Source organism: Corvus hawaiiensis, chromosome 30 (genome assembly GCF_020740725.1).
Source record: "Corvus hawaiiensis isolate bCorHaw1 chromosome 30, bCorHaw1.pri.cur, whole genome shotgun sequence".
NCBI classification, from domain to species: domain Eukaryota; kingdom Metazoa; phylum Chordata; class Aves; order Passeriformes; family Corvidae; genus Corvus; species Corvus hawaiiensis.
Genome location: NC_063242.1, coordinates 1,356,102 through 1,378,744, shown reverse-complemented (window position 1 = coordinate 1,378,744; position 22,643 = coordinate 1,356,102). Strand labels below are relative to the sequence as shown.

General features: G+C 38.0%; 1 protein-coding gene across 4 annotated transcripts in view; it reads left to right on the top strand.

Annotated features, from left to right (window-relative positions):
- The window catches only part of LPCAT1 (lysophosphatidylcholine acyltransferase 1), a 69,395-nt gene extending 47,565 nt beyond the window's left edge, over window positions 1-21,830 (top strand). For 3 of the 4 annotated variants that reach the window (XM_048289243.1, XM_048289242.1, XM_048289245.1), the window contains 4 exons: window positions 2,379-2,532; window positions 3,409-3,507; window positions 7,448-7,586; window positions 12,649-21,830. In XM_048289243.1, the coding sequence (XP_048145200.1) occupies window positions 2,379-2,532; window positions 3,409-3,507; window positions 7,448-7,586; window positions 12,649-12,833 (577 nt within the window). In that variant the 3' untranslated portion in view covers window positions 12,834-21,830. The remainder of the gene's footprint in view (window positions 1-2,378; window positions 2,533-3,408; window positions 3,508-7,447; window positions 7,587-12,648) is intronic. The other variant, XM_048289244.1, reaches the window with a different exon arrangement.
- The last annotated feature ends 813 nt before the right edge of the window (window positions 21,831-22,643 follow it).

Sequence of the window (22,643 nt, the reverse complement as noted above, 5' to 3'; positions counted from 1 at the left end):
TTCTTGTTCCCTTTCTAATGTGCACTGACCTAAAAAATGAAGCAAAACACCACAACAGCAAATAATTTTATATATCATAAAGCCTAGATCCTGCATGGAAACCATTGAGCCAACAACCACGATTTCATGAGGAAAGACATTTGCTTTGGCTTTCTAGAATTTATGGTCTCCATTGGGATAAAAGTAACAACTGTAAAGGAATTGGGACATTCAAACCTTTTCACATTGGTTCAGAACTTATTATGAGATTTGTGCTTGGCTTCAGAAGACTTCAGTTGAGCAGCTTATGGTCATCAACATATTAATTACTTTCTGATTTTGAAGAGCTAGGGGGAAGTGAGCCCACCTTGGATTACCAGAAGCACAATGAAGTCACACTCAAGTTGAAACAGTTTGCCTCACTGATCCACATACTGCTTTTGAGATTGCCTCACATCTCTTTCTGTACTTATAAAACACAAACCACAAGATGTCTGTAAGATTTGTGGTGAGCCATGTTACTTCCCATACAAGGTTTTGCCTTCAAGCTTCTTTAGCTTTTCAAACTTAATTACTGGTGAAGATCTTGCAAGTCTTGAGTGCTGTTCACCAGATGAGTACTCCCTCAGTTCTAGAAGGTGAATTTTGAGACACTTCATTGCAAACAAAATCTCTCTGATTTAGAGACAAATGTTACACTACACATTCTGCGTCAGTGGGGGCTTATCTCAAGGATTTAGATGCCAGCTGTCCTCATGCTACAGTTAAAATCCATTTCAGCTACTGCTCTGGGATGTATTATCAGTGGACACTTCTTGCATGTAATCCTGCATGTGAGAAGCTGAGTTCTGTGTGTGTCTCAAATCCTCTATGGACTCTTTTTGGTTTTGTTCCTTCTACTTTTCTACTTGATCATGGAAAATGAATGTTTGCAGAGGGGTGTCTCACTCTTTTGTACTGTCTAGGACTAATTCTTAAGATAGGTGCTTTAATGCTAGGATGGAGAACTTGTGAATGTTCTATAGGAGCCATGGGTTTCTGGAAGAATTCTTGCTTGTTCAAGTCTTATAATTCAGAAATACAGGTCTTGGAATTGTTTAGTTAGTACATATTGGTAAGTCAGTATAGGTCATGACAGACAACATGAGAGTTGTATTTTTACTTAAAAGTCATGAGGTTTAGGAAGGGTCACTACAGCAAGTGATCAAGTTCTGGAGCTGGTATATCAGATAATCTTCCTAGCAGAAATGCTCTTATCTTTTTTCAGAAGCTCCTCAGAATGCTGATATTAAGCATTTTATTCATTCTTGTAACTGAGAGGAAGCTGCTGAGGAGTCCCAGCTGCAGTCTGGGAACAGTTCTGGTGTAAGCTTCTGAGTTGTGTGAATAACTACTTTTCCTTGTCTGCAGCAGCAAACAGCAAAACAGGCAACTGCAGAAGGACACTGTAGAAGATTTTGCTGGCAGCTTTTGCCTTCAGAGTGGGAAGTTTGGATGCCCAAGTTACCCTCAATCAGTTCAGAGGAGGGTAGATCAAGATTTGCTTGATGTTGTATTACAAGGAAAAGTTACTTTTCCTTGCATCATACTGCAGCACCATTTATTTTATTCATAGTAAGATTATTTGGTAGGGTTTTTTTTGTTTGGTTTTTGTGTTTGTTTTCTTTTGCAAAGCCAAAACAGGAAGCTTGACTTAGGAAAAAAACTAACCAACAACCACGCAGTAGATATCTGCATAAGTATAAAGCTGTTCATTCAGCATTCAAGGTATGGCTTTGCAATGGGAAGGACTGAGGAAATGCTGTAGCTGTATGAACTGCTAGAATTTTGTTTGGGTTACCATTACCTCATAATGGTGTCCAGCTAAAGACTGAATGTGATAAATGAGGACTGACAAACAGGATTAACAGTATAATCACTATTATGTAATCCCTGATCTTTTTTTTTAAGGCAAGATGCATCATATCCTTCCTGTTCAGTGACATTAGTGAATTTGGAAACATAATTTGTTTGTGTTACTGTCCTACAATACAGCCATATTCAGGTGACTTAAATTCCACCTCGTTCTCCATGCTTGGAATTTACTAGCTAGTTCTGGACTGTGTTTCTTCCTGTTGAACTGCTTACACATACGGCTTATAACCAAGGTAGACTGAAGGACGTGAGTTTGTCCCGGGTTCTTAAGCCCTTGCAGTAATTCTTAAAACAGTTTGAGAACTAATGGGAGCTTTAAAATTACAGAAATATAGTATTTTATAATAAAGTTGTGTAATAATTCTTAATCCAGACTTTGTAATGCTTTACACCATTATCATCCATTGTTTCATTTGATATTTTGAAATATGTATTGTTAAAACTGGGTTGATTTTTAAAATCTGCAAAAATAATACGCTTTATAGGCTGAAGCCAGAAAAACTTGAAGATGATCTTGATAAATATGCTGCAAGTGCCATGAAAATGAAGAAAGAAAAGGTTGATCTTAAAGAATTTTCAGCCTACTTGGAATTTCCAATTTCTCAGACATTAGAAAGTATGTTTGCACTTTTTGATGAGGTAAGAAGCAATATTAAGTTTTAAAATTTTATTACTTTTGGTAGACTCTACTTTAGCCTACTTCTGTTTCAATCGAATTCACTGAGGTCTTATTCTGAGCACTTCATAGTATTTGCTTGCTGCACTTCCCTTTCAGCAAGGTAAGGGCACATATCAGCTAAATAAAGCATTCCTTCAGGTAGAACTTAAAAGGAGTATCAGCTGGACAAAACCTGTTTTTTTCTAGATGCAAAATATGAAGAGGAAGAAAGGGTCAGGCGAGACCTCTGCTGCTGCTCATTGCAGCTGAATGCAGTGTCTGGTAGCTGATATTTCATTTACCGTGTAAATAAATATAAATAAATATAAATAAACTTGTTCTTCTACAGTGCCTGAAACCTGAAGGATCTTGGCAAATGAAGCAGTTTTTCATTCCTCTGGCAATCAGTCAGAATGGAGAAATGATGATTATCTTTGTCAGGATGAGGTGCTGTCTGGACCAGGAGGTGGATATGTCCACAGTGTTCTCTCTTGGAGCAGATGTCATGTATCAGGCTTAAATTAGGGTGTGTTGTCCTCTGGTTCTCTGGTTTTAATTTCAGCCCAGTAATTCAGATGGTTTAATGGAAAAAATCTTAAATATGCAAGTGAAGGGTGACAGAAGCAGCACTGTCTTCCAAGAATATTTAAACTATGACTTTTGACTGAGACTCTGAGAAGGACCTGCAGGGCTTTCACCCAGGTTCTTGTCCTCATGTGATCTCATTTCAGTGAGACTGGTTTTTTTGTTGTGGCACATGTAAAAATCTTTCTGAATATTCTGTATTTTTAGCAACTGTTAGTTATGAAAATTCTCAGACAAACTGCACTGTTTTGAGGGGAGGTTTTCCTTCACAGAATGAAGATGGCGTAATTGACATTCGGGAATTTGTCATTGCTCTGTCAGTTGTCTGTAAGCCATCCAAAACTCTGGAAACAATTCAGTTGGCATTTCAGGTAAGCAGCATTTTTTTGCTCTATGTAGTTTACTTATTTTTAGAAATTGTTAATACTGGCGTTAGACTCAATAGAAGTTTCCACATTCCCTTTTAATACTTAATTACTTATACTTATAAAATTAAATACTTAATTTTAAAACAGTACTAATGGAAAATTAGATTAAGAGTTCACATTAACAGGGAATGCATTTCAAGTGTGAGTTGTGTAAAATTATGGAAGCTTGCTGTTTGAAATTTTTCTTTGTAGAATTCTGGTAGAATCCTTTTCAGCAAATTAAGTCTCAAACCTCAAGTCCTTGGTATTGATTCCTCTAAACAAACCGGCTGTTGAGTTGTACTTACTACTCTTAGAATGTTTCAACCAAATCTAATTTTTCAAGTTAATAAAGTATTTTTAAAATTTTTCCTACATGTTAATAGAGTATTTTTTTTAATCTCCTTTTTTCTTCTTGTAAAGATTTTCTTCCCTCTTAGTCTTACCATGTTTGTGTGGTGGTCGTGAAGTCTTTGTCCAGACTTGATGCTTCCCAGAAGTGCTCCTGATCTTGCTCTAGCCTCAGTGGTTTGTCGTAGCATCACCATAGATTGTTAATGCAAGCTTTTTGGGAAAGTGACAGCAGCAATGCTTAACCAATGGGTTTCTGACACCTCGATGTATTAATTTTCAATTAATTTCTTTAATATTACTGTTTCAACATGCTGCATCCTGCATCATCTTCTCTCTTTGCCTTGAATTCACATGGTCTTCAGTGTTACTGAAACTGAGAAGTGCTAAGTCTTGATGCTGTCTTCACTAGTGAATGCATGGAGCTGAGAGCATTCAATTGCATGGTGCTACATTGCAGCCTTCTTTTCTGTGTAGTTGTGTTCAGGTTCTTCAGCATGACGACTTCAACTACGTCTTGCTGAAGAAATGAGGCTCCTGTGAATGCTTAGTGTTCACATGTATCATTCTTACCCTTCGGCCAGAATCCAATAAATTTGGCAAAGGAGGAAAGAGCAAAAATTATTAGTTCCTACAAATATTGTGGGAAATCTGCCACTAGTAGCTGCTGTTATCTACTTCTTCTGAGGGAAAAGCTGACAGAAAGGTCTCTGTCCTGACTTCATCTACTTCAGCTATGAAATGGCACAGAGAAATAGTCAGGTGCTGTTTGGTCAGCTCCATGTCTTCATACTAAAATGAACAAATTTGAAGTAAACGTAAAGGGGGCTTTGGGGAATTCTTTTTTTTAATTTAGCTGTCATGTTTCATAATGTGCAATATCATTTTATCATTTGAGAGGAAGAAAAGCTCAGATAGGGTGGTTATTTTCTTTCTGGAAGCATTTGAAGTTAATAAAACTGTTTCTTAGGAAAAATTCTGTTCTTCCTTATCTGCTTCATTCTCCAACTCATAATACATAATTTTGAGTTACTTTGTTAATTACAAAATATAAAATTAGCTATAAAACTGCAAAGAAGCTTTATGTGTGTATTAAGAAGTACTTAGCCGGGGAAAACAGGTTTGGCTCATTTTATCCTACTAGTGATGATTGGAAGAGTTACGAAAAGTCTCAAGCTGAGGAAATTTTGCTCGTTCTAGGAAAAAAAAAAAAAGAAAGAGCCATTTTAATCCATTCCTACCTCCTGTCCTGACTTCACATACAGTAAGATATTCACACAGCTTACCTGGACCCGTTGAAGGATCTAGCCAGTTCATGAGTGTATGACTTTGAACAGGTGCTGTCCTCTGCCTCCTGCTACTTTTTGCTGTCATTTGCTTTCAGAAAAAGTGCAACATTTCACATAGGTACACGTTTTAGAAGTGAGAGTGTTTAGTATATGACTGAAGAACTTGAAAAATAGTATCATTATATGGAGTTGATACGGAAATGGGGGGCGTGAGAGATACACCTGAGGGCTGTGCTGCCATTCAGTGGGATCTTCACAGGCTAGAGGGTTTGATGGGGAGAAACCCAATCAGGTTCAGCAAGTGCAGGCCAGTGCAGGCCAGTGCAGGGTCCTGCACCTGGGGAGGAATAGCCCCAAGTACCAGCACAGGCTGGGGTCTGACCTACTGGAGAACAGCTCTGCAGAGAAGCACCTGGGGGTCTTGGTGGATGACAGGCTGACAATGAGCCAGCAGGGCCCTTGTGGCCAGGGGGCCAGTGGCATGCTGGGGTGCACTGGGAACAGTGTGGCCAGCAGGTGGAGGGAGGTGATGCTTCCCCTCTATTCAGCTCTAGTGGGGCCACATCTGGAGAGCTGTGTCCAGTTCTGGGATCCTCAGTACAAGGAAGATGAGGAGCTACTGGAGAGAGTCCTGTGGAGGCCACAAAGATGATGAGGGGACTGTTTAGTCTAGAGAAGAGAAGACTGAGAGAGGATCTCATTAATGCATGTAAATATCTCACAGGTGGGTGTCAAGACAATGGTGCCAGACTCTTTTCAGTTGTGCCCAGCAACAGGATGAGGAGCAGTGGCCATAAACTAAATCACAATAAGTTCCACCTCAATATGAAGAAGACATTTATGTTGAGGGTGGCAGAGCACTGGAACATGCTTCCCAGGGAGGTTGTGGAGTCTCCCTCTCTAGAGACATTCCAAACCCACCTGGATGCACTCCTGTGCACCCTGCTCTAGGTGACCCTGCCTTGGCAGGGGGTTTGGACTAAGAGCTGCACTCCGGTGTAAGTGCTACACCTTCCCTTCTGAACTGCTAAAGAAACGAAAGGCTGTTGTAGATCTTGTCAATATGGTGTTCGTGAACCTGACCACCCAGTACTACCTGACTGCTTGTTCTGTCAAAAGGTAGCAGGTTTTATTTAAGAAATGTCTTGTCCTTTCCCCTATTCCTGTGAAACACTGTGCAGGTTAGGTGCTGGGAGGGTAAAGGCACGATTCCTGATTTGAGCATATGTTGTCTTCCATGGAACTTCAATATTTTTATTCCACTGAGGTGTGCTACCTCATGACAACAGCTTCTGCTTGTGTGAAAAATACATACTTATGCCTGTTTTGTTCAATCTCATCAGTTCCCACCTTCTCGATGATGTAGAGAAATGAAAAGGAAGTTTCCAAAACAGCACTTTTTACATTGTTTGATGTTTGCAGTGTTACCATGCTTGAAAAGGAGACAGGAATGTTTCAAAAACTCTTCTCTCTCACTTTACATTGTACAGGCAAATTGAGTTATCTTAAGTAAGCTTAATGAAGCTGTATTTCGTACAGATGTTTTGAAGTATTCAGGTCCATTTCTCAGGGAAAAACTGCACATATGCAAAGATGGAATGAGACTATGAACAATTATTCTTAGTTATCAATCTTTCAGTAGTAAAACTAACTCCTTCTGTGAGGTAACTTTTTAGGATGTAAGATTATGCAAATTCTTGTTTTCTAGAATAAATACTTGTAGAAAATTATATGCCCATCACTGATGTATGGGGTAGGATTCTCCTGATTAATACCATTTAGATACAGGCATTTTATGCCAACTGGCTTTTGGATTTTGGTCAAAGGAATCTTGAGTTTTACATCTGACCAAGTGGAAATGGTATCTGATTTAAGCTGACCTAAATATATCTCTCGATACCACAGACTGTCTTGGAGTTTAGACATGTAGCTCAATGGACTGAGTATTATTCTCATTTATATATTTGCAAAACTTGTTAGTGATTGACAGTCTTGTCACTATCACTGTAATTCCAGTGGTTAGGCATGTAAACATAGGACTTTCTTCTGAATATAACAAGCTTTGCTTTCTAAGCATACACAGGTGAACTGATGATGATATCTTTTACCCAGACTAATCTGAAATCCTTGATATATCACATCAGTCTGAGAATGACTAGAATTTCTAATACCAAATTTTTATTTCGCTTTACTTCAATGTAGTGCTGTTTCTAGGAGTTGGCATTCAGCTTTGCAATGATTTATCTTGCTGTCTTGATTTATAGCTGTACCAGTCAGAAAGCGGAACTATAACAGAAGAGGATTTAGCTCATATTCTGAAGACTGCCATGGGTGTGTCACAGATTGATGTTACACATCTTTTTAGGGCTGTAGATGAAGACGAAAAAGGAAAGATTACATATGGTAAGTATTCTAACTGCATCTGAACTGGCACAAAATGTCTAAGTTGCCTGCACTCACGTTGATAAACAAAGAAGTTGCATTTTTATTAAACTCTACTTTTTTTAGTTGGCTTATTGACTTCAGTACTGATAAAAGCACTGCAAACAAAGTAAATTTACATTTTAAAAATTAGTTTCGCCTTTGGTATCAAATACCATGTTTGCATGTTTTCAGTTTTCCCTTACACATCAAGTCACATAATACAAGGATTAGCTCGTTCAGCATATTCTGTTCTGTGACTTCCATGTGTGTGAATATATAGTTTTAAAGGAAGCTACCTTAGCTCTGTCCTGTTGTTTTGTATCTTATGTCTGGGAGCAGAAAAAGAGGGGGTTAACCAGGCTGCCTATTATATAGTCTGTAATGTAGGTGGAACGGAGGCGAGAAAGTTGAATTTGAAAAATTGAGACCTGGGTGAATAGATTGTGCTGGGAGTCAGAGTACTTGTGTGTTACTTCAGATTCTTTGTTTTATGCAGTAAGGTTCTAAATTTAGTTGTATTATTTAAGTATGAACTGAGTTGTTGATAGCCAACATATTATGTATTTCCAGTAGAGGTGCTTATGACATACCCTGTTCCAATTGTTTTTCCCTCAGGATAATCAGTACGTATTTAATTTGTAAAAATCTTACAAATTAATGCATCAGTGTTAGTAAATCATAGTTTCTACACTAGTAGTTCCTGTGTTTCAATCATACAATATGCATGTAAATCTTCAAATACAAAAATACTTTAGTTACTGAAATGAGTGTCATTGCCACTGACCTTTCCTTATTTCCTGACTGTGTCTCCTCTCCTTGGTTCCTGATGCCCTACCCTGTTCCTTTCTGTGCCTCTCATCTGTCACATCCCCAGTATTTCCACATCCATCCTGCCCATTGCCTTCTTCCTGCCTATCACTGTTGTTCTGTGTTTTCCAACTCATACCCAACTCAGCTCTTCTCCCCACCTCCCAGTCACCAGCTTCAAAAATACCAGCACAAATCTTTAGCTGGTAAGCATGGCAGAACTCTCATTTTAGCACATTTCATTGTTTGAGAATAGCTAAATTTGTAGTCATGTACAAGTGAACTCAGAGAAGGTCATGTGAGTTACCAAAGAACTAGTATTTTAATATTCATCTTTAATAGTTGCAGTTAATCTGCACTTCTTCCCTAAGTGGTCCTCATATGTTCCCATCACAAGAAAATCTGGACCACCAAGCCACAGCAGTGGCCACTGGAGTGCTTGGCTCTCATTTTCACCATTTTATTTCCTGTAGTCAAGAATAGTCTTCTGTGAGGCAACACAAAGTAGATAGTAGCATGGTGTTTACATAATTTCTTTGAAACTTTCCTTAGCGTTTTTTCTGAGAGAAGTGCTCATTTTATAATAGAAACATGTCATTTTAACATATCTGGAAGTTTAATAGTGAGAATAAATATCCAATTTATTAGATTAGAGAATTAGAAGTTGCAAATAAACTTTTGGTATTGCATTTCTGTCTTGAAAGTTCCTGCCACAAATATTCAACCTCTTGCCTTTCCTGAGATTATGTGGAACTGCACACATGCTCAATTTGTTGCACTTACTTACTAGAAAGGAGAGGTGAAAAAACTTGAAGACTACACGGTTCTGAAGATATTGTCCAGACAAGTTCTGAGAAATCAAAACATTGAATCTGTTGGAACTGATGTTACTTTGGATACACACAGCAGAGGTCTACTGACAGTCTTCTTTCTAGGGTGTTGGAATTTAAAGCAGGAGAAGTAAGTCAAGTCTTACTTGTAAGAACGAAAGATAAAAGTATCAAACCTAAATTGCTGCATACATGGCAGAGTCTTTGAAGCCACAGATCTCATCCCAAAGGAAAAGCTCAGGTTGCAGGTAAACAGAATAACCAGTAGCAAAATCAAGATTGTGTAACTAGATTGGTAATCAGGAGTCTGAATTGTTGGAAATCTGGATTTTTCTTGCATTTGAAAGTACACTGGTCGCCAAAGATCTGTGTATCAGTTCTCTTGAGCAGTGTGCAGCTGGCTTAGTTGTTCAGATGCACTTTGATTGCAAAGCTTATCCTTTTAGTCTAATATAGACAGAGGCAAGATTTATCAGTCTTAAGGCATGATTATGGAGAGTCTGAATAGGTTCTCTAGGAGGGCATCTCAAATTCTAGGAAACGCTCTACCAGCTCTTGATAGACAATTCAGACTGTGAAAGTGTTCTGAAGACTGCCTGGCTTGCTGTAACCAGAAAAAAAGGGGAAGTGGTCGTATTTGGAGTATCTGCATGGATGAACAATCAGAGAAGGATGAATTATTTAAAATGATTATATATTAACCACCGGATTATCCTATTAAGTTGCTGTACACTAAGGTAATTATTACCTGAGTGGAAACAAAAACTAGAGGAGATTGGTGAACACAGAGCTTCCAGGAGGAGCAGCAAGTAGTAGGAGGGTGTTTCAAGGGTAGGATAAAAACCTCTTGAAGTTCTTGCAGTGCATATGCATACTTAATACAAAGATACAGACGTGAGTCTTAGCTCCACTTTGGATTCTTTCTTTCTTTATGTCTCTTTGCTCTTAGTGGAGGTAGAAGCAAAATCACCTTCCTCCCCAAGTTAGACTGAGGTAATCTTTCCTTCAGTCTAGTGCTTCACAGTTGCTTTCAGTTTGAGCTCTTCTGTGATTAGAAGTAATGCTGGAACAGCTGGTTCTTTCTACATCACCTTGTTTCACATTTCTGATGAATGAAGCAAATGGGATTCCAAGCACTTTTCATTACACTCTGCTGAGTACAACTTTGATAAATATTCCTTAATATCTTCAGGACTTACTTCAGCAGGACCCAAAATGTCAGCTTACTGAGATCTATCTAAAATGTTACCCTGTTCAATTCAGTGCTCCCTGAAAACAGTGGTTTTTCATTTAGATCCAGTACTGCTAAAACATTGGGGGATGGATCCTCACATAATTATCAGGATGAAAATTTGGATATAAACTATTGTAACTGTGTGAACAACTGCTTCAAGGGATTTTTCTGAATTTATTTTCTGAAAAAATACTATAAATTCTTGAGAAATCACTTAGACTGGCATCTACAGTAAATAGTCCAGTCTTTCCCATGTTTAATGTGATTGTAAGAGCATCTTTGGTGCTGCTGGTTGAAATTTTTGTATTTATCTTAGTTGAGCCAAATATTAGAATGACCTTTCCCAAGAAAAAAAGGCTATTTTTCATGGTCATTAATATGATGCACACATTGTATGTGTTGTTACAAAAAACAGTACGTCCTTGGGATGTGCTTAAAGCATCCATATGAAAAAAGGGAATGCTTTCATGGTCCTGCTGCAGGCCAGACCCAGTTAAGATTAAGGCTGACAGCTGATTACTGTCTCCTTGTTAGCTGCAGAAAAAGAATATAATCAGTTGGTTTCATTGAATGTACTTAACTGTTCTGATTCTGATGAATCAGTTTGCCCTCAAGTGTTTCTAATACATCTTTGCAAATACTACCACTGTTAAATGTTTTAAATATTAAAAAGTCCCATGTTTCTGTCTTGAAAAAGGTTAGATGAATCAAATTCTTCGCTACGAGATTTTTTTTTTTTTTAAGTTGAGCTTGCATTAAACACTGTCAAAAGAAACATCTTTGCTGTGTGCATTTTCAGATATTTTGGATTCTTCTTTCCTCATGGAGACTTTAGCATTTATATGATCCATTAGACTGTTGTACCTAGAGGTTTTTCAACATAGATAGCAATGTTGGTTTTCATGACCTAAATTTCATCAACTTTTGTTGAAGGTATAGGTCCAGAATACTCTATATAAACTGTGGATAAAGGATACCCACTTTTTTGTTAGTGGAAGGATAAAGTTACACTTATTTCCTTCTCCCCATCTATCCCTTTGCAACAGTTCAGAGGCAGGGTTGCCCTACAACTTCAGTGCCTTGTGAGCCATATGGCATTCCCTTGCCCTTTGCAGTAGGGAAAATCATGTCATCTCAAAGAGTGGCAGAGAGGGAAAGCTGCAGTGGTTCCCTTCTTCCATACCAGCCCAGTTGTACTAGGAGGAACTGGGCTTCACTCCTTTGAAAGGCTTCTTCAGGTGTCATCCGCTCTGCACTCCGGGGAATTCACAGCACTGTCTGATCATGAGCTCTTCTGGGATAGCACAGTGAATTTGAGTGGGAGGTGTGTGATACATTGTAGGTGACTGAATTAGTGAAAACATTCACATCCAGATTTTTCTAGTGTCAGTTTATGTTATAAGAATAGCTGCTTGTTGCTTGGATCCTTTACAGTATCCTGTGTTCAAATCATGTCTGAATAAAGTCATATGGGCAAATTGAGACAAAGTTTCAAAAGTCTGATCTTTAACACAAAATGTTACTTTTTGATATTAAGGCTTCCCCACTCCCCCAAGAAGTAATCTGGCTCTTCTTATTATTGTATTATCATCCAACATTAAAATCAGGAGTTTTTTCATGTGTTATAAATTATCCCCTCAATATTATTCTCTAAAATATTGGGACTTTTGAAATGCTCTTGAAAGCGGAAGGTGGCAATGACAGCTGCTGTTAGGTTGAATCAAATTATGAGTGCAAAGCATTAAAGGGCATGTCTGCAAAAGAGTTTCAAGAATTTAAGAAATGACTATTGATGTTCAGTGATCTTCAGCTGGAGGGCTTCTGTACTTCCCCAGTGAATAGTGAAATGCTATGTCAGGGCATGTGGTGCTCATCATGCATTTTAATGCAAATCTGAGCCTGTTTGCCCCTTCATGCAAGCTAAGCTCTGGCCTGAAGTGTTTTCAGAGGGCTTAGATAACTCTTTGCAGCATCTCAGCTCTGCGGATGTGGTAAACTTTGGCTGAGAAGCTAAAACAAGCACGGGGGATAGCATTATGTTAACTGCTGCTATTTTTCTCTGAAGAAATCATGTGATTATATATGTGTAAGTATTCAAATTTAGCATCCTTCTGTTTCAAAGAGCTGATTCTGTGCAACAACTTTTTTTTTTTTTTTTTTTTTTTTTTAGATGACTTCTACACATTTGCTGAGTTGCACCCACACTTTGCAGAAGACTATCTCTATGCTGATCAGATGGGAGCTGAGAGTGGCTTGGAGACTTCATCTCTTTCTGCTCCTAATGGTATCTGTACTGACTTCAGCCCTGACAACGCTGGAGATAGAAAGAAGCCCCTGCAGAAGAAACTGAATTAACACTACAACTGTTACCTTCCTCTCCTGGTGAGAGGGTTGTATTTTCTTGGAATTTTCATAAGTCACTCCAATTATACAGCAAATACCAGTTTTGTGTGTGAAAATTCTATCTTAATACCATCCTTTGAATCGTATGTGCTATATTTAACAACATGTTCCAGGTTACTTTGGGAAAGGTTGTTTTTGGTTGTTTTTTTTTAAAAGGTCTTTGAAAGGTAATAATGTGAATGTGCTTCATTATTAATGTTCATATTTAAAAGGAAGCGGCACAACTTATTTATATTCCATTGGCTAGTTCCATGTACAAAGTGTCGCACAAACCGTGCATGTATAAAGAAACTGTAGCTACTATGGTGTAAAGTGCACTTTGGTGATTAGTGTTTTCCCTAGGTATGGGAATGTTTATTTGGGGCCAGACTTTGCTGTCCATATCTGAATAGTCAGTCTTGTTGATTTCAGTGGGATTATTCTCTTGAGCAAAGCAAGCATACTTTGGCCCTTTGTTTTGGTTTCAGTGAACAGTTTGGAAATGGTCATACAAAAACTTGCTAAGGATTACTTTTTATTTTTATTGTTGAATGACAAAATTATTTCTCTTTCCATGGTAGAATGAAAAGGAAAGGCTCCTTATCCGTCACCCCAACACTTTTCTACTGTAATATTCCGGATGCAATTAAACATGAATTCTTTCCAAACTGACATGCCACATACTGTTTGAAAATACGTAACCGAACTGTTTGTGCTTTTCTCTTACAACCAATTCAAATCATGTCCATAAAACATTTTAATGGGAGATGTTTACACAGCTATATTTGATTTAGATTTATCAGGAATCACAGGTTTCTTTTGTAGAAAGCCTGTACAGATAACATAGCATGGAACACACCATGAAAACTTTGGTGTATCAGCACAAGTTGGAAAACGTTGCAGTCACTTCAGAGGCCAAGCCAGCAACAAGTTACAGAACATCCTGAAGAAGTGCTAGTTAAATCTCTATAGCAACATTACATATACTTCATAGAACATACATGAATCTTAGAATAGTTTAGAACTGTTAAAAAACCCACCGCACTTCTATTAGTAATACCTACGTTTCCTTTTGTAAAGCCAGATGCCTTAACTACTACTGGGGGTCTCAGAGAAAAATCTGGACTATTATAAAACCACAGAGCTTCGTTGATTAGGAAATGTGACAAAAGCCTCAAGGAATAGGAAGGAGGACTCTGTCACAAAATAACTGTGATGGCAACTCTGCTTCCAAACAAACAAAAATCTTTCAAGTAATTTCTGACTAATTTTGTAGGGCTGTGCTAAAATATGATGATTTTGTGATTGGGAAAACTGTTGAGATTTGAGTCTTCCACAAAGGAATTTAAAACTAGATTTGAAAGGAAGGAATTTTAGCAAAGGAAGTCTGTTTGTGCCAAATGCTTCTATAACTCTTTTTTAAATAGCAGGAGGTGTTTTAAAGCTCATTAGGGTATTGGAATGTGTCCTTAGAAATCCCTAACCATATGTGACAGGTCTCCAAACTGGAACTGGCTTTAATAAAAACGGTAGGAGGAAAAAAAAGTAAGAAAATACGCTTTATGAAGGTATGTAGAGACAATAATTAAATTTTTGATTTATCTAGGTAACAAAAGCCAAGCTGACAGGGAGGCAGCAGACTTCCTGACTTGAATTAAAATTGATCATGAAAAACAGGAGAAATGGATTGAAAAAATAAGGCATATGATAAAGTACAGTTAAGTAGGAATAGTCAGCTGCTCAGAGGAGGGAGAAGGTATTACTGTGTTATATCTTGAGGCAGGGATGGCACAGAATATGTCAAACTGAGCACTGTTAACTCATTGCTGCAGAAAAGATGCTCGTGATAGAGGGATGCATCAGCATGTGGCCTGTGAGAAGCAGGGTGGTATTTTTGCATTACCAAGATGTGATAAGGTCTCACCTGAGGTACTTGTTCATACTGGGGCACCTGAGAGAGATTGGGTGTAACTGGATAAAGTCTGGAGGACAGAAAGTACTCAAAAAGAGAGATCAAAAGTATCCTTTAATCCAAAGAAGAGGAGACTGAAGGAAGATGTGAACAGTCTTCAAATATGGAAAAAATTGCTATAGAGAAAACAGGAACTCATGGATGGTAGATACCAGCTATTAATTGAAAAGGCAAGTTAAGCATTAGGAAAAGTCTCTGACAAAATACTTAGTTAAGCTAAGGAGAAGGGTTATTCCAGATGGGGTGAAGCGCCTGCCTTCCTTCACCGGAGGTTTTAATAACAGAGAAGACAGCTGAGATAGAGACACTTGATTTTGTTGATCATGCCCCAGGGTCACAGGGAAATGTCCCTATGGTCTGTTTTCTGTAATTATACAGTATGTAAGGGAAGGCACATATAGTCTGGACATGTTGAATCTCTGCAAGACTATGGCACGTGGCTCAAGCTGGCTGTCTAAGATACTTGTCTTTTGCTTTGTATGTGAGCTTGGGAATTTGAGAATCTCAGAATGCGGGGAAAGAGAGTTCCCCAACACGTGTCTGAAAAGAAGAAAAAGGTAAGCATAGAATCCTGTGGATAACTTTGAAGTGAGAGAAGCTCCAAAGGAAGAGATCCTCTGCCCACATCTGTGAAAGAGTAAAGAAAGCTGCTTGAAGTTGGCTGAATGCTATTGTCTAATTTGCACATATGGTGTGAGTAACTTGGGGGTCTGTTTTATGAAAGCCCATAGGTTCATTGGCTTTTTTAAATTTTTATTTGAGATGCTTTGTAATTGTGGTGAGTATAATAGCTGTACTTGTGTGCACCTAAGCTGTACAGAGCACACTGAAGGGCGCTGCAGCCTGTAGTAGATGGGCCCTTAAACAGGAGCCACATTCTGTGGTGAAGAGGCACTGAAAGTCCTGTGCACCAGTGAGCTCAGTCCAGAGCTGCTGCAGAAGGCTGGTGACCAACACAAGTCACAAGCAAGTATTCTTGGTGGATTAAAACTCATTTTAAACAAAGGCATAAGACAAAACAACATATTCTGGAAGGAATTGTGATTCTTCCTCTTTTGAGAAATTACTGAATGAGATGGAGACATAATAGGATCAATGATAGGATGAAGGATCAGCATGCATAGAAACAGCATTAGATCACACATCATGTCACCAACACTGAGATTTATTAATATAATTCCACTGTAGAATATAATATGAGAGTGCCTTGTAGTGAGAGAAAAGCCACATTACCACAGGGTGGTGAACTCAGACTCTTGAGGGCCAAGACCTGTAACATGTGGCATGACTGCAGCAATATTTGTTACAATTCATCCATCAAACTCCAACTGCAGAAGTGTTTCAGTAGTTCCTGATGAGAACCCTTTTTAGAGGCATGTGACTATGGAGCAGCTGGGTTTTGACAGTCAAGTTTCAGTGACTTGCTGCAAACTTGGAGTAGAAGTGAAAACTTCCTTTCCCCTTCACCAAACATTGACATGTAAATGCTTGCCATTAAAATATTACTGATTTTATAGGCAGATTGTTATATTTTAACAGGTACTATCAACAGCCCCTAAAGTTACAAGGAGACATATGCAGAAATTACTTTGATTCTTTGCAACTACTTAACTTCAGAAATGATCCTTATACAAAAAAACGTAGGGGTGTGAAGGCATTTGACATTTCTGATGAGCATTTTTGTACTCTTATGTAACGTTGCCATCCCTTGCCAAGTAGAGCTCTTGCATCAACCTGAATTTTTACATATTGTATGAGGTACCCAGCCAAGGCTCAGAAGTATTCAGTAATACTTCTGAACAAGTATTTAAAGTTACACAGAAAAGCACAAAATCCAAGATAACTGAAGATTTGGGGGTTTGGGTTTTTTTTATTGCTTCATTTATATTTTTCAAGCATAATGGAGCCCCACTAAAACCAAACAAATGTTTAGTAGGTGCAAAGCATGTTTAAACCACTGTCTCTAGCACAGTATGGCGAGTGTTATTACAGATTTTTTGGAGAGTCCGTTGCTGTAGCAGATACAATGCTTCATAGGCAATCTATAAGCCTTATGGAGAAACTAGGGTGTACATTTAGTTTTATATTCATTAATTACACTATATGTTTTGATGCATTTATTGTAGCTAGAATGATCTAAGTGTGATAAATAGCAAACAGATTTGTGTGTGTTTGCTAATCCCATTTTGAAGGTATAAATCCTTAGGTCACAGGGGTTGAAAAGGACATGTGTGCAGTAGGAAGTGATGCAACCTCTTAAGTGACACAGCTGCCGGAAGGAAATAGCTAAGTGTCACACAGAGCTCTTTATTAATGTGTTCATGCAAGCTGAATACTTCTGTTAGCTAGTTTAAGCATTGGGCTGCTTGGAGTACTTTTGTATTCATAAAATGCAGTAAACATTTTTCTGGAAAAGTCATTGATGCACTTCAACATCTGATAAATTTTTGAAGCAGGTATGGTTTTATTTATTTATGAGTTCCCTGATAAGTCCATCTTTGGTATTGCCATTAAATTATTCTTCCTACTTTTGTATTACCATGTGGTAAGTAGAGCTTCTCATATTAACTGTTTTAGTCACCTTCTGCTCTCTGCTCCTTCAAAAATAGCGTTCTCATTAAAAGACAAAAAAAAATTTAAAATTTAAAAATTAAAAAAGAACAACAAAACCACAACACCCTAGTAGCACTTGCTGTAGATCCTGTGATCTCAGAAAAAAAAAAAAAAAAGCCCTGTAAGCACAGCTTTGCATACGTTACAGGACTAAACTAGGCTGGAGAGAAAAGAAAATTCAGATTAAAAACTCTGACCAACTAAGTTTAATTCTTCTTTAGGTCAGAGTGTATCTCATAAGACTTTCTGAAATGTTGCATTTTACTTAATGTGAAGCCTCTGCTTTTTTCTCTAGCAGAGTTTTCATGAGTGCTCTAGAAATAAGAAATGACAAATACACTGGCCAAGATTTCTACATTAACAAAACTCAGATTTGGCTCCTAAAGCCACACTGACGCACAAGTTCCCTGTGAACCCGGCACTTCAAACAGTTTGCTACTTTTTAGGTATCTGAACTTCAGCTGATAAGGAAAACTTAAATTATTCTGAATAGATCTTTAACCAAAAAAAAAGAAGGAAGAATACAAAATGGAAAGTAAGAGTTATCATCAGTGCCATTGATAATGAGATATTAATTAAATTATTAATTGAAGAGTCCAGCAAAGCTGCAAAATCTGTTTCACGTATGAGCAGGAAGGCTGACATGGTCATTCGGGTAATTTTGCTACCCTGACTAGGTAGTATTTAAGCCAGGTGGTCTTTAGTCAGAGGATGATTTCTTGAAGGTACTGCAGCATGCCAGTAAAGGTTTGGTCACTGGCAGTGTAGACAGTGAGACTTCATCTTCTCACCCTGCCTTTTTTCTTTGAATTATGGAGAAAAGTATTCAAACCATGACAGGAACCTTGTAAGATCTCCTTACAGGTAAAAACCCTCCAGCACCACCTCAGAGGCACAAGACGATTATTGTGTGGTACAGTTATGGTGGTGAACTGGGTATACAATGTTGGTCACCAACACCTTTGGTCAAACCATGTATAAATGGTAATACTGATGTAAAACTACTGAGAGAACACAGCAGCAAACACGGCATCCTTTAGTTGTGCTTGGACTTGGGTCTGTGAGTATTTCCTGCATCTCATACTGCTCAAGTCAAGACAGTTTCTTTCTCTAGGAAACATTTCAGGTTTCTTTCAAGATACTAATAATTACTTTGACTTCTTCACGTGGAAGAGTGATTTGTTTTGTAGAAAGCAGCTTCTTTTTCCCCAGATGGTGTGATGTGCTTTATCATGTGCAATGTGATTAAACTGAAGTGGGTGATACCAAGAGAGCAGAGGATGTAAGAGGCTTATGAAATAGAGGGTTCATGTTTCTGTGAGATATGCTGAGACATTTCTGCATGGTAGTTGATACTGCCTAGACTGGCTTGCAAATTCATTATGCAAAATAATTTTACTAGTTGTGTGATAGCAGTGGCTGTTTATTCCATTTTCCTTAGCAGGGTGGCAGAGCAGAGTACTCCTGTGCAGGCCAGCTTTGGGATATAGATGAATTTGCAGTTTTAAAGTGATCACTCTGGGAACAGAAACAGTAGAATCACCTTAGCACTGACTGCACCTCAGTCAGTTATTCCTGTTACTTAACTTAGCTCTTTGTGTTATTTTTTTTATGAACACAATTACCATGCTGCTTTATTCTGAGTGAAGTTGCACAGAGCCATATGAACATCAGAGCTCACTTGGGATAGCTTGGGGATCTCAAAAAAGGTGCTGAATGATAATCTGTTGGTATAGTGTTACATTTCAGTTTGTTCGCTTTGACCAAAAATGTCAGAAGCAAGAGGAAAAAAGTCATAATGACTTCTGTAATACTCTATTTTTATATTATCAGTGGGGTGTTATTTAAGAGTGCCAGTTTTAGGCCAAAGTCAGCTGGAGAAAAATCAGGCTGAACTTCTGATCCTGAACCAGCAAGTAGAAAATCCCATCCATGCCCAGCACGGCAGCAAAGTTTTCACTCTGCAGCTGGCCTTTTCTGACAGTAAAGAAGGATCTTTTCTGCCTCTTGGGCTGGTGAATTCAGTTTACTGAATCCCTAGTTCTTGCTTGTGCTGTCTGTTCTTTGTAGGTTTGTTGCAGCCGGAGGGAGACCCTGCTGTCTTTTTAAGCTGACGTGACATTCATGGACTTTCTCCCTGAGCCGGGAGCAGCAGGTGAATATTCGAGTCCTGTTCTGGTAACGCTACCCAAAACTAAAAGCCCATGTACTATTTTAGCTCATGCCTGCCATTAGGTACAGAACTGCTTTTTCTTTTCATACACTTCACCCATTGCAGGTGTGTCCAGGTGACAGCAGGTCAGAAAGAGCTTACGGGATTCTCTTGTCCCTGTGAGCAACAAGAAATTAAATTTAGAAGTATTAGAAGTTTACAGTGCAACCTTAAATTGGATTGACTCCTGACTCGCTATATATATCACTGTCAGTGTGAGCCTGTTCACTTCCATGTTCCAAATGCAGGTTCTATAATGTGATTGCAAACAAAGCCTTCTCGTGGATACTGAAGAAAGCTGATGCCCAGACACTTTTCATCCTACCATGGTACTGGAAATGAAATTCATCTGACAATAGGTTGTTTCTAAGTCTATGAATGTATATGGGGAAAACCCAAATACATGTCTTTTATTCACTATCCAGCATGAAGACAATTTTGTATTTTAAACGCTAAAGAAATAAACTTTGAAAGATCTTTTATGGCCTAAGTATATATATTTTTTGTCCTATGTTTTCTTTTATAATGAACTTCAAGGAAAATATTTCTTATATTTCAGAAGGGACATTTAGGTTAGCCAGTGCTGTATTTTCCAGACAACAAAAGCAGCTTTAAAGTAAACATCTAAAAATGAAATTGTATTTTTACATATGTGAATTAGAATTCCTTTAAGTTAAACATGTCTCCTTAGCAATTGTATATACTTAGACAAAAAGCAAAACCATTGCAGCTTCTTGTCTCTATAGTTGTTTGTGTTTGGTGATTTGTTTATATTGCTTTTTCGGATTGCTCTAAGGGTATTAAGAGTCCATGTAAATCAGCAATGTTAGAAATAGAAGTCAGAACTAAATTTCTTTAGAAGTGATAGACTTTGTTTCCTGGAAGAGGACCAAGAGTAAGCATCAGCTAACCTTGTATTATGTACTATACTACTTCAGTGTTGCAGCATTGTGCTGAATTTGACATCTGTTCAATGGGACCACTTTCTAAACCTTTTTGTAATTCCCAGCACCTCTCCAGGTGTGTGACACATTTCTAATTTGATCATAGGTACTAGTTCATCTTTTTTGGAAAAATAAAATTGAGTCATCAACAAGCTGAGAAATAAGTCAAAAAAAATAGCTTTGATCTCTATTGTTGAACTTGCATTGAGGATATCATTTTTTGTATTTTGGAGAAAAAAAGATTGCTATGGTTTTGAACACACTTGAAACTTTAAATACAAAATGAAAAAAGTTAACACTGAAATGATCACACTCCGGAATTTTCTTGTACTGCTACTGAATCCAAGTTAGGCACTGCCATGAAAAGGATGCTTTTAGCTGGAAACCTGTGTTGACAGAGCAGGAATCTGTTTTGTAGAGACTCACTTGTGAGGTATCATGTGGTTGTTCCATCAGTGGTACAACTTCTGTTGTTGACTTCAAGGCTGCTTAAACAGACCTGGTGTGTTTAAAGGAAAAAAAAGCTTTTTATTGTAAGAGCCCTTGGATGAGCAGTGTAAATGTGTAACATGTAGTGCTACTGGATAATAATGATCTGAATGCATATTTTCTGCTGTAAATTTCCCTCATGTGGCTCCAATTATATGTGTACATAGACTATTACCTTCGCACTGAACTGACTATATGTCATAAAATGAAGAGCAAAAACAAGTAATGTACTAAAGATGACCATACCTTGTGGCTCCAATTGTGGAAATACTTTTGCAGAACAAAAAGTATAGCTTCAGTGTTATAAATTTGATTTTTATATTTTTTATTAAAATGCATGGAAGACTAAGGATAATATTTTTTAAAAATTAACTTGGTTTTGTACATTTTTTCAATGTTTAAAACTATATGATTTAACATTACCTCTGAATGCCAGTGATCAGTAAATTTTTAAAGGAAATACCTCAATTCAAGCATTCTTCTCTTGTTATTTGTCTGATAGGTTAAAATGGACTATAGGGTGTGATGAAGTGAGCATATGATGTAGGTGCTTAAACTGTGCTATAGAAGGTGTAAGATGATTTACTGAAAGGGACCTAAATGATACATTGCAAGTGTTGAGTGCAGTTACACAATCATGGCTCATTCTGCCCAACTGGACATTTTCCTCATGAATGGCTTGTAAATTGAATTTTCAGCGTGAAGCCAAATTAAAAATAAAACAAAAAATACTTGGTTTCCTCTGGATTTCTTTTTTTTTAATAAACAACAGAGTTTACAATAAGGGAAAGGATACAAACCATAATTGTGAGTAAGACTGAGTCTGTATATGTTTAGGCATGATTTGTTGATGTGTGTTCTCTGTGCCAGTGTGTGTAGCAAAACAGTGTTTGTTTACCTGACAACTGGGACCATGAAATACAGGTGGTTGGAGGTGTGGGGGGGAGAAGGGATGGAAAAAAAAAGAGAAAGACAATATCCCTCTGTGACTGTGATATTGGTTCCAGTTCTATTTTGCGTGCTTAAAGAAGAATATTGAAAGATCAAAAAATACTCAAAAAAGACGCTCCAGAATTCCAGAGAATAAGTCTGTCTAAATTAGACTGGATTTGCTCTGGCTACATTTTTTTATCCAGGAAACAGACAAGAAGGGAGCCAACACTCAAGACACCTATATACCTGAGAAATTGATAAGGGAGGGTGGAAAAAAGGCATCCTCTGAGGTCCAGTGAGTGTAAGCTGAACCATTAATATGAACAGTATCAAGAATAAAAGTGAAACACTGGGGCAACTCACCAGAGAAGTGACAGACATTCAGCATGGTATGAAGATTTCAAGGGACTTGAAACACTTCTTAGTGTTTTTCTTAATGTTATTCTGTAATTTCAAGTGATGGAATTGTTGTGGTTAACCTCAGCTGGCAATGAAGTACCACACATCTGCTTGCTCACTCTTCCCCCACCCCTGGTGGGAAGAGGAGGAGAACTGAGGAAAAAAAAGAAGGACTCTGGGGGTTGAGATAAGAACAGTTTAATAGTTGAAATAAAATAAGA